Raw genomic sequence first — 13,141 nt, forward strand, 5'->3', positions numbered from 1 at the left:
GACAAAAGAGACTGTAAAAATTATAGAGGAATAAGCTTACCGAGTATACCAGGAAAAGTGTACGGTAGGGTTATAATTGAAAGAATTAGAGGTAAGACAGAATGTAGAATTGCGGATGAGCAAGGAGGTTTCAGAGTGGGTAGGGGATGTGTAGATCAGGTGTTTACATTGAAGCATATATGTGAACAGTATTTAGATAAAGATAGCGAAGTTTTTATTGCATTTATGGATTTAGAAAAGGCATATGATAGAGAGGATAGAGGAGCAATGTGGCAGATGTTGCAAGTATATGGAATAGGTGGTAAGTTATTAAATGCTGTAAAGAGTTTTTATGAGGATAGTGAGGCTCAGGTTAGGGTGTGTAGAAGAGAGGGAGACTACTTCCCGGTAAAAGTAGGTCTTAGACAGGGATGTGTAATGTCACCATGGTTGTTTAATATATTTATAGATGGGGTTGTAAAGGAAGTAAATGCTAGGGTGTTCGGGAGAGGGGTGGGATTAAATTTTGGGGAATCTAATTCAAAATGGGAATTGACACAGTTACTTTTTGCTGATGATACTGTGCTTATGGGAGATTCTAAAGAAAAATTGCAAAGGTTAGTGGATGAGTTTGGGAATGTGTGTAAAGGTAGAAAGTTGAAAGTGAACATAGAAAAGAGTAAGGTGATGAGGGTGTCAAATGATTTAGATAAAGAAAAATTAGATATCAAATTGGGGAGGAGGAGTATGGAAGAAGTGAATGTTTTCAGATACTTGGGAGTTGACGTGTCGGCGGATGGATTTATGAAGGATGAGGTTAATCATAGAATTGATGAGGGAAAAAAGGTGAGTGGTGCATTGAGGTATATGTGGAGTCAAAAAACGTTATCTATGGAGGCAAAGAAGGGAATGTATGAAAGTATAGTAGTACCAACACTCTTATATGTGTGTGAAGCTTGGGTGGTAAATGCAGCAGCGAGGAGATGGTTGGAGGCAGTGGAGATGTCCTGTTTAAGGGCAATGTGTGGTGTAAATATTATGCAGAAAATTCGGAGTGTGGAAATTAGGAGGTGTGGAGTTAATAAAAGTATTAGTCAGAGGGCAGAAGAGGGGTTGTTGAGGTGGTTTGGTCATTTAGAGAGAATGGATCAAAGTAGAATGACATGGAAAGCATATAAATCTATAGGGGAAGGAAGGTGGGGTAGGGGTCGTCCTTGAAAGGGTTGGAGAGAGGGGGTAAAGGAGGTTTTGTGGGCAAGGGGCTTGGACTTCCAGCAAGCGTGCGTGAGCATGTTAGATAGGAGTGAATGGAGACGAATGGTACTTGGGACCTGATGATCTGTTGGAGTGTGAGCAGGGTAATATTTAGTGAAGGGATTCAAGGAAACCGGTTATTTTCATATAGTCGGACTTGAGTCCTGGAAATGGGAAGTACAATGCCTGCACTTTAAAGGAGGGGTTTGGGATATTGGCAGTTTGGAGGGATATGTTGTGTATCTTTATATGTGTATGCTTCTAGACTGTTGTATTCTGAGCACCTCTGCAGAAACAGTGATAATGTGCGAGTGTGGTGAAAGTGTTGAATGATGATGAAAGTATTTTCTTTTTGGGGATTTTCTTTCTTTTTTGGGTCACCCTGCCTCGGTGGGAGACGGCCGACTTGTTGAAAAAAAAAAAAAAAAAAATATATATATAAATATATATATAAATATATATATAAATATATATATATATATATATATGTATATACACAGTGGACCCCCGCATAGCGACCTTAATCCGTGCAAGAGGGCTGGCTGTTATGCGAAATGTTCGGTATGCGAATGAATTTTCCCCATAAGAAATAATGGAAATCAAGTTAATCCGTGCAAGACACCCAAAAGTATGAAAAAAAAAATTTTTACCACATGAAATATACATTTTCCTACACACAGAGAGAAGGATACATGCACAATAGTAGAGTAGTACATGCACAATATATATTGTGCATGTACTACTCTACTAAATGAAGAATAAATGACACTTACCTTTATTGAAGATGCAGCAATGACTTATGAGACACTGTGTCCTGGGAGTGCCTTTTCCTCCTGAGTACTGTAGGTCCTGTTTGGTATTTTCTTCCAGAACAGGCCTTATCACACTGTGTATGCCACTACGATTCTTGAATCTCTCAAACCAACCTTTGCTGGCTCTAAATTCACCAATATGAGCACTAGTTCCAGGCATTTTCCCTGTTCACCTGGGTGTTAGTCGACTGGTGTGGGTTGCATCCTGGGAGACAAGATTAAGGACCCCAATGGAAATAAGTTAGACAGTCTTCGATGACACTGACTTTCTTGGGTTATCCTGGGTGGCAAATCCTCTGGGGTTAATTGTTTCTTGGTATTCTCAATAAGCCACACCAACAACGGTGGTACAGCAGCAGCAGCAGCAGCAGCAGACGATGCTACAGCAGCAGCAGCAGCTGACGGTGGTACAGCAGCAACAGACGATGCTACAGCAGCAACAGACGATGCTACAGCAGCAGCAGACGATGCTACAGCAGCAGCAGCAGCTGACGGTGGTACAGCAGCAACAGACGATGCTACAGCAGCAACAGACGATGCTACAGCAGCAGCAGACGATGCTACAGCAGCAACTGACGATGTTACAGCAGCAGCAGACAATGCTACAGCAGCAGCAGCAGCAGACGATGCTACAGCAGCAGCAGCAGCAGCAGACGATGCTACAGCAGCAGCAGCAGCTGACGGTGGTACAGCAGCAACAGACGATGCTACAGCAGCAACAGACGATGCTACAGCAGCAGCAGACGATGCTACAGCAGCAACTGACGATGTTACAGCAGCAGCAGACGATGCTACAGCAGCAGCAGCAGCTGACGGTGGTACAGCAGCAACAGACGATGCTACAGCAGCAACAGACGATGCTACAGCAGCAGCAGACGATGCTACAGCAGCAGCAGACGATGCTACAGCAGCAGCAGACGATGCTACAGCAGCAGCAGACGATGCTACAGCAGCAGCAGACGATGCTACAGCAGCAGCAGACGATGCTACAGCAGCAGCAGACGATGCTACAGCAGCAGCAGACGATGCTACAGCAGCAGCAGACGGTACTACAGCAACAGCAGCAGCAGCTGACGGTGGTACAGCAGCAGCAGCTGACAGTGCAGCAGCAGCTGACAGTGCAGCAGCAGCTGACGGTGGTACAGCAGCAGCAGCAGCTGTACCACCAATAGTAGCGATGGTTGATTGGGGTTTATTATACAACCTGGCCAGCTCGGAGACACACACTCCACTTTCATACTTATCAATGATCTTTTTCTTCATCTCCATAGTAATTCTCACCCTTATTTCTGTAGGGTTGGCACTAGAAGCTTTCTTGGGGCCCATGGTCACTTATTTTCCAGAAAAAATCACCAAAAACACTGTAATAATACGAAATGTTCCGATTGTATGCTTGGATGTTACCGCGGAGGCTGGCTGGTAAACAATGCCACCGGCGGAACATGTGAGCGTGGCTCAGGCCGCACATTGGACGCGTCTCGGACGAAGGGCGGTGAGCGGGTTTTTGGGCGGTATGCGAGGCAAAATTTTTGCGATCAAAGCGTCCGGTATGCGGATTGTACGGTATGCGATGCGTCCGGTATGCGGGGGTCCACTGTATATATATATATATATATATATATATATATATATATATATACAGCAGGGCCCCGCTTTACGGCGTTTCACTTTACGGCGTTCCGCTAATACGGTTATTTCAAATTATGACCAAAACTCGCTATACGGCTCCCCCCACCTGACTTTCTAATACAGTCACCGCGCCCCACCTTGTTTGTTTACATTCTTCGTGAGCTCAGTAAGCACTAAGTCTCTCCATTTTGTCTGGAAACTCCAAAATTTCAAATGTTTTTATAAGTTATTTCATATTTTATATATACTCTGATAATTATACTTATGTATACCTGTACTTAAATAAACTTACATACTGTGCTGGCATGCAGGTACACATTAAAATCAGTAAGAGTGTCTTATGTCTCCAGACGTCATATTAGTAATGATGATAATCGAGTCTCATTTAAATGTCGTATATTACGTTAAATATACATTTTCATTAATCCATCTATGATATTTTTTCAAAATTATATAATAAACATGATACATAACATAAAAAGATGATAAATACACCCCACAATAGAATAAATAAACATAAATATGAGATGTGGTAGCAGACGACTTGCACAAGTGACGCCATATTAGAAATGCTAATAATAATAATAATAATAATAATAATCACCGAGTCTCATTAAATGTTGTATATTACGTTAATATACACATTTTCATTATTCCATCCATGAATTTTTTTTTTCAAAATTATATAATAAACACGATACATAACGTAAAAAGATGATAAATACACCCTACAATAGACTAAATAAACACAAATATGAGATGTGGTAGCCAGATAACTTGTACAAGTGATGCCAAGAATAACATTTTCTCTAATCTAACATAAGAGAAAATGTGTTACTGGGGGTAACTGTAGAAAATTATTCCTTTCGTATGTATGTAAGTAAGTTTATTCAGGTATACACAAATACAGTTACATAGATTATCATACATAACATATGTGTAGAGAACCTTGGATAACCCAAAAAAGTCAGAGTGACTTATTTCCATTGCCTTCACTCAGAGCATCATTTCTTCTCAAAATGATGTTACATGAGAATGGGAAAATACCCCTTGTGACCCATGCCTTACTGTTAGCCTTCCACATCACACACAAATTACTCTTGGCAACACTGTATTTCTTGAAAACACTGGCATTTTCAGAGTGATACACCAGTAAAGGCTTCACTTTAAAATCCCCACTAGCATTACTACAAAACATGAGAGTAAGCCTATCCTTCATAGGCTTGTGTCCTGGGAGTGCCGTTTCCTCCTGCGTGACGTAGGTCCTCTTTGGCATTTTCTTCCGAACGAGGCCTGTTTCGTCACAATTAAACACTTGTTGGGGTTTGAATTCTCCAGTGTCTACGCACTCCTTAAACTCTTGTACAAACTTCTCAGCTGCAATTTTGTCAGAACTGGCAGCCTCACCATACCTTACCACACTGTGAATGCCACTACGCTTCTTAAATCTCTCAAAACCAACCTTTGCTGGCCTTAAAATCATAAGCATCACCACTTGTTGCAGGCATTTTCTTTACGAGATCGTCATGCAACTGCCTTGCCTTTTCACATACTATCGACTGCGTAACACTATCTCCTGCTAACTGTTTTTCGGTAATCCACACCAACAATAACCTCTCCACTTCTTTGAGGATTTGTGATCTCCTTTTTGTCAGCATATCCACCCCTTTTGCAACAACAGTACACTTTATTTCCTTTCCTTTCGCCACGATCGAAGTGATGGTTGAATGGGGTTTGCCATACATCCTGGCAAGCTCTGTAACATGCACTCCACTCATAATTTTCTATGATTTCCTTCTTGAATTCGATCGTGTTCCTCACTTTCTTTACCAAAGGGCTTGCACTAGCTTTCCTTGGGCCCATGGTGACTTATTTAGCAGTTGCAATCACAAAAAACAATGGATTATTAAGTATGAACCCACGGGGTGATGGTCACGTGTTGGTGAATGGCGTGGGAGACAGGCTTTGTGTGCGCGGTGACGGGTGGACGGGTTATTTACGGTGGCTGAACCACAAGTCTAATCACGAAACTCGAGGCCAAATTTTGCCAAAAGAAAAACTTGCAGAAAATCGAATTTCACGAAAGTCGATGCTGCCGAAACTCGAGGGTCCACTGTAATGACATTTTATTCATTCTAGAGTATATATCAGGTTTCTTTGCTATTTATATTGTTTATGATGTCATATTAGATGAAGTGAGATAGATAAATAAGCCATAGAGTTCATATTAGTGAAATTATTGAAGCACAGAATTCCACTGGAATGGATTAATTGCATTTCAGTTAATTTAAATGAGGAAAATTGACTCTGGAAACTAGCAAATCCAGTTGCAAGCAAGGTCATGGAATGGATTAAACTCCCAAGTAGAGGTTCCACTGTATTAAACAACCATGGCAACATTACACATCCCTGTCTAAGACCTACTTTTAATGGGAAGTAATCTCCCTCTCTCTTACACACCCTAAAGTAAGCCTCACTATCCTCATAAAAACTCTTTACAGCATTTAGTAACTTACTACCTATTCCATATACTATTTGCAACATCTGCCATATTGCTCCCCTATCCACTATCATATGCCTTTTCTAAACCCATAAATGCAATGAAAACTTCCCTACCTTTATCTAAATACTGTTCACATATAAGCTTCAATGTAAACACTTGATCTACACATCCCCTACCCACTCTAAAACCTTCTTGCTCATCCGCAATCCTACATTCTGTCTTACCTCTAATTCTTTCAATAATAACCCTACCGTACACTTTTCCTGGTATACTCAGTAAACTTATTCCTCTAGAATTTTTACACTCTTTTGTCCCCTTTCCCTTTATATAAAGGAATTATACATGCTCTCTGCTAATTCCTAGGTACCTTCCCCTCTTTCATACATTAAACAAAAATACCAAACACTATATCCCCCTCCTGCTTTTAACATTTCTGTCATGATCCCATCAGTTCCAGCTGCTTTACCCCCATTCATTCTACGTAATGCCTCACGCACCTCCCCTACACTCACATCCTGCTCTTCTTCGCTCCTCGAAGATGGTATACCTCCCTGGCCAGTGCATGAAATTACCACCTCCCTTTCTTCATGGACATTTGAAAGTTCTTCAAAATATTCCTGCCATCAACCCAATACCTCCATCCCCCCATCTACTAACTCCCCTACTCTGTTTTTAACTAACAAATCCATTCGTTCCTTAGGCTTTCTTAACTTGCTTATCTCACTCCAAAATTTTTCCTTATTTTCATCAAAATTTCTTGACAGTGCCTCTCTCACTATCATCTGCTCTCCTTTTACACTCTCACCACTCTCCTCACCTTTCTTTTACTCTCCATATACTCTGCTCTTCTTAAAACACTTCTGTTTTGTAAAAACCCCTCATAAGCTACCTTTTTCTCTCTTATCACACCCTTTATTTCATCATTCCACCAATCACTCCTCTTTCCTCCTGCACCCACCCTCTTATTATAGCCATAAACATCTGCCCCACATTCTAATACTGCATTTTTTAAACTATTCCAACCCTCTTCAACCCCCCCCCCCACTACTCATACATGTACTAGCCCACCTTTCTGCCAATAGTTGCTTATATGTCACCCGAACTTCTTTCTCCCTTAGTCTACACATTTTCACCTCTCTTACTTCTTGTTGCCATTTTCCTTTTGTCCCATCTACCTCTTACTCTAACTGTAGCTACAACTAAATAATGATCCAATATATCATTGCCCCTCTATAAACATGTACATCCTGAAGCCTACCCATCAACCTTTTATGCACCAATATATAATCTAACAAACTACTTTCATTACGTACTATATCATACCTTGTATATTTATCCTCTTTTTCATAAAATATGTATTACTTATTATCAAACCTCTTTCTACACATAGCTCAATTAAAGGCTCCTCATTTTCATTTATCTCTGGCACCCCAAATTTACCTACTACTCTCTCCACAACATTTTTACCCACTTTAGCACTGAAATCCCCAACCACAAGTACTCTCACACTTGGTTCAAATCTCCCCATGCACTCATTCAACATTTCCCAAAACCTCTCTCTCTCTCCTCTACACTTCTCTCTTCTCCAGCTGCATATACGGTTACTATAACTCGTTTATCAGACAGAAAAAAGAGACACCAGCAATCCTACCATCATGTAAAACAAATACAGGCTTCCTTTTTACACTCACTTGGTAGGACAATAGTACCTCCCTAAATGGTTGCTGTCTACCAACCTACTACCTATAAAAGAATTCTGTTGGTCTCTCCCACAGTTTAGCGTACTATTACGGGATGGACACTGGCTTGCAAGCCTTAATATCACGGGACCGACAGTGAAAGAGTTAAATCAAGATATAATTTTCATTTTAATTTAATTTAGGCATTTTAGAACTTCTTGTCTGCTATCAGCCTTCCATTTCCCCTCATATTCCATTTTCAGTCACAATATCTGCCATCAGAACTTCCCCACACACTCCATTTTCAATCTCTTAATGTATGTTTCTCTTATTTATCAACTTTTACAGTTACACAATATTGGTACAATAACTAAGTGCAGCACCTGACACAGTCTTCTTTATAAAATAATTCAATGCAAATGTGGAATACATATAAAAAAAAAAAATGATGAGCAGAAGGCCCTGCTCATCATATTTTCCTAGTCTTCACACATTAAAACTACAACCCACAAAAACAACAAAAGAGCTTAAAAAATACATAAAATTCATCATAAGTTCATGACACCACTATTAAATATGTCATCAAACCTCAAGAAAGAAATATTGAGACTCAAGCTGTACTGTCTGTTTCAACTCAAAACTCTGACTAAAAAAATCATGCCATACAAGAAATGCACAGAATTAACAATTAAACTCTTACCACTGAATTGTTGGTTGTGTTCCCCAGTTGCTTCTTCAGTGACTCTCTGTAGGGATTCCATTTTCTCCATGGTAACATCATTGTGCATATTCTTGGAATCCAGAGTACAAACTGGCAAATAACTCCTAGCATCCACTGTCTGCAAATCCACAATCATATCACAAGCCACTGAGGAATTAGTAATGTCCACAGCCTTTGACTTTTCACGAATATATTCATTCTCGGAGTTTTCCTGACCCTTGGGCACTTTTAAATCAATGAACAGACATTTTATCTGTTCATCGCTGCAGGAATTCTTTATACATTCCAGTCCATTAATTACCTGCAAGTCACTTGGCACATTCTCATCTTGGCCAAGTCCAAGAACATTTCCAATATCTGCTTTAGTAGGCAAGTCCTTAACTTGCTTATGATCATAAACACTTAAAGTCTGCAATCTCTCTGTGCTACTCTCAACTTGTGAATTTGTATCTGCATTATTTTCAAGCTCTTTAAAAACACTGTGGTTGACTGTTTTTGCTGCCACATCAGTAACTTCTAATTTTTGAAGTGCACCATTAAGTATTTCTTCAAATACATTTTTAATAAATGAATGCTGAACATTTATTTTTTCTGAGTTCTCCTGTACATCTTGAACTTCCAAGTTCTCAGATTTAATCCTTTCTTGAGAGTCTTCAGGCATATTAACTTTCGGTTTATCTTTACGCACATTCTTACTACAAATACTTTCAAAACATTTTTCCTCCAACATTTTTTCAGGCATGCTTCCCTTTACAAGATCTTCATGTGCATCCTCAATTTTCATCTTAGATTCATCCCATTCCTCTTTGCACAAGTTACTTGCTAATTTAACTTTTTGTGCATCCTTTTCCTCAAAGTTTCTGGATACATCCCCCTTCTGTAATGTTTCACACACATTATTTGCTGTCAAGTATTCAGTTACATCCCAAACTTGAAAATGTTTGGAAATATTACTTTTCTGTGATATTTTATATTCATAATTAGCAAATAGTTTTCCAGATGCAGTCTTGGGTTGCCAATAATTCAGCACATCTTTCACGTCTAAGCTTTTATACATGCCAGTATATGCTTTTGATGAGTTTCCAGATGCTGAATTAATTTCATTGAAGTTATTATTAGAATTCATGGTCTTAGATTCTTCATGTAAAGTATTTTCTTGGAATTTATCTTCAATACACAAATCTGCAAGATTACCTTCAGCTTTTTCATCAGAGATGCATCTGAAGTTCCCACGTGTGTTTTCGAGTTTGCAGCTTCCTAAATCATTCTCAATTTGAGATTCTCTGTAAGTATTGCTAACATTTTTGCTTTCAAAAACACTTTTTACATACAAATTTTTTGATGTAGATGAGCCAGTAATCACATTCTCAGGTAGTCCATCTTCTATACCAAGCTGTGGTGGTTCTTGTACATTCTTTGTCTCTCTCTCTCCAGGAATACAAGTTTCTTTAAAATCCTGAGGAACAGTTTTTACCACTGGATATCTCTCATCATATAAATAATCTCTACTTCTATGTGCATCTCTCTGCAACTGGTTAGTGTCATACTTAACGAAAGACTCTCCGGACACATTATTTTCAAATGAAGTTGTCTTTGAAGTACTCAACTGTTCATTTGCAGACTCCTGGTGAGCTTTTGCATTTTTACTGGAAGCAACAAGGGTGTCTGAGTTCTCTTCTGCAGATGACATTCTTTCAGTCAATAGTGGTAAGCAATGTTTCCATTTTATACCAACACTTGACAGCTGAATATCTTCAACAATAATCTTTTCTTCAAGTATCTCATATTTATACTTTTTTTTCCCTACTTCTGATAAATTTATATCCTGGCTTACAAGCACTTCTGATACCGGCCCTAATGAACAGTCTTCCATTTTCTTTTCAGAATTATAACCTTTTGTTTCCCATTCATCATCAGTAACATCACTAAAATTAGATGCCAAATTAGCATTTTCATGTAAAGCACAAACAGTGAGTGTTTCTGCCTCATCTGATTTCAATTCTTGAGCAGCACAGTCTTTTTCAAACTTGGGGTGATAATTTATGGAAATACTGTCGTAACTTTTTGTAACATTTACCTCACTTTTTGCTTGCAGTTCTAGATTATTTTTTGAAACTTTTTTAAGAATATCTGAATTAAGAGAACCATCACATACTGGTTTATGGTAAGTGTTAACCACAGAAATTTCTTTGAGGCATTCTGACTGACTATCTTGTAATTGCTTTGAGTCAGAGATTTTTAAATTTTTAAATGATTCTTGTAACATGCTTACTTCCTGATTTCTGCATACTGCACTTTCTTGGGTCTCTATTTCCAGAGATGATAGAGTGCTAACTTCCCCCTGGTCACAAGTCTTTTCTTTGTTATTTTCCATCTTCACCCACAACGGAGATGAAGAAATAGGCTTAGCAACAGCAGCTTTTATTTCAATTTCAAACTCTGGCTCCTCAGGCTTTTCCCTCTCATTAATATACATAAGCCCCCTTTTCCCTTGAGCTTCCTTATGGCATTTTGAATCTGAATTTTGTACACCTAGTTTACATGTAGATCTGTCAGTGTTTAATTCCTGAATCATCGTTTGAGCTACAGACTTTTCTGAACACTTACCAATATCAGCATCATTATCTGATTCTTCTTCAGTATGAACACACTCCTCTTTGACCATCTTTTCTGAGTCTTCTACAGACTTCTCATCAGATATAATGGATTCTTCACAACTTTTAGGAGAAATTACATCAACAGATGCTTGAGGAACCTTTAAAAAGTCCTTTGTGGAAGCATTTGAGAAATGTTCACTTTCCTCTTCTAGATTGTCCTGCATTGATAAATCTTCATATGAATGTCCAACAGCTTTGCTCTGTAAAATTTCACAAACATCTCTCGTGACAGTTTTAAGCAAAAGACCTCCCATCTCATCTTTAAACTGACTGGTAATAGCTACAGATGGCTCTACAGAATTCCAGTTAGTGCCTTTAGTTAAACAATCAACCACTTGTTTGGGACATTGATCTGAAATATGCAAAATTTGCATGTCACTATTTCTTGACTCAATATCTTCTACACAATGTTTTAGTTCACTCTTATTTGCAAATTCATCTGCTGTCCCTTTACTGTCTGCTTTACGTGAAACACAAGATTTTTTCAATAAATTTGAGCCTTTTAAGTCAGATGACTCTTCCACTACATTATGAAACAACTGAATTTCTTGTAGTGGGCGTGAAGAAATGCATGCAATGTTTTGACCTTTATTAAAAAGTTGCACTACACTTTTCTCACCACACGAGCCAACAACTTCAACATCCAAAACCTGAAAAGAAAAAAAAAAAAACTATTTTATTTGCTCTAATGGATACTATGGATAACACAAAAAAAGTTATCAATACTTTTTCATATACATTCACACGACGTACAGTGATGGATCCCTCCACCAACTCAGTGTTACAACTGTAGGGGCTGTTACTGTGACACAGAACAATGGCTCCTACTTAGTGTAATGATGAATTAAAAGACAGTTTTAGCTCTCCACACTAAATTATTTGATATATTATCAAACTCCCAAATTTTAACCCTTAAACTGTCCAAACGTAGATATACGCTTGCGTGTGTAGCACTCCAAACATAGATCAATGATTTTTCAGTCTTTCAAAACTGGAGCGACAGGCCCGAGTTGCCTAGACATGAGAGATTGGGTCTTAACACTAGGTGTGTGCAGTATTAATAAAATCTGGGACCACTTAGTACCTTGTGGGAGCACCAATTCAATTGAGCGCCAGCTAAAGCAAATAGCGTAGCAAACACCAGGGATTCATTGACGTCGTGTCACATTAACACTTCCCTTTTAAGAGTAAAGTAAAAATAGGTTAAATACACAAGTGGGTGTGGGTGGGTATGAGTCGGACCTGACTAGCTTGTGCTACTAGATCTGATGCTGTGCTCCTTCCTTCAGTAGATGTGACCTGACTAGGTGGGTCACTGGTCTAAGCTAAGGGGTGACAGACTTGCCTTGCATGGGCCATTAGGCCTGCTGCAGTGTTCTTTCTTTCTTATGTTCTTATTTATGTATTCGGCAGGCTGCCCGGCTGGCTGGCTTGCTTTGGCTGTCTGTCTATATCTCTCTCTCTCTCTCTCTCACACATGTACACACAAGTCCAGCTATTATACAGTGTAAATTACCTAGGATAACCCAAAAACTCCAGGCAAAGTGCTATACTGTGCTTGTAGATCTAAGACATAAACAACCATAAAGGAGTATGCATTTTCACTTGCTCAAGAATCAGCGAGCAGCTCGTAAGCCAACAGTATTATGAGACACTTCCTGGGACAGAGATAAGACACACACACACACACACACACACACACACACACACAGGCAGAAACAGATAAGCAGAGCTAGACAAACAAACAGATAGATAGGCAGACATGTTTGTGTGTAACAGTGAAAACAAAGCGAGGGTTCCCTGGAGCAGTGTGCAATCAAGTGTCAATGGGCTGTCAACAGTTTATTGACACTTGTCATAACACCATGTTTCAAGGTATACTCCAAGTATACACCTGTCTGTGTAAT

The 13,141-nt window shown here is 39.2% G+C and overlaps 1 protein-coding gene and 1 long non-coding RNA gene across 3 annotated transcripts in view; one reads left to right on the forward strand and one right to left on the reverse strand.

Annotated features, from left to right (window-relative positions):
• The window catches only part of LOC128687317 (golgin subfamily A member 4-like), a 177,275-nt gene that overhangs the window by 120,664 nt on the left and 43,470 nt on the right, over nucleotides 1-13,141 (reverse strand). For both annotated transcript variants that reach the window (XM_070092798.1, XM_070092797.1), the window contains exon 3: nucleotides 8,557-11,884. In XM_070092798.1, coding sequence (XP_069948899.1) covers nucleotides 8,557-11,884 — 3,328 coding nt within the window. The remainder of the gene's footprint in view (nucleotides 1-8,556; nucleotides 11,885-13,141) is intronic.
• The window catches only part of LOC138853806 (uncharacterized), a 73,262-nt gene that overhangs the window by 16,917 nt on the left and 43,204 nt on the right, over nucleotides 1-13,141 (forward strand). The gene's annotated exons all lie outside the window — the stretch shown is intronic.

Source organism: Cherax quadricarinatus, chromosome 40 (genome assembly GCF_038502225.1).
Source record: "Cherax quadricarinatus isolate ZL_2023a chromosome 40, ASM3850222v1, whole genome shotgun sequence".
Taxonomy (NCBI): domain Eukaryota; kingdom Metazoa; phylum Arthropoda; class Malacostraca; order Decapoda; family Parastacidae; genus Cherax; species Cherax quadricarinatus.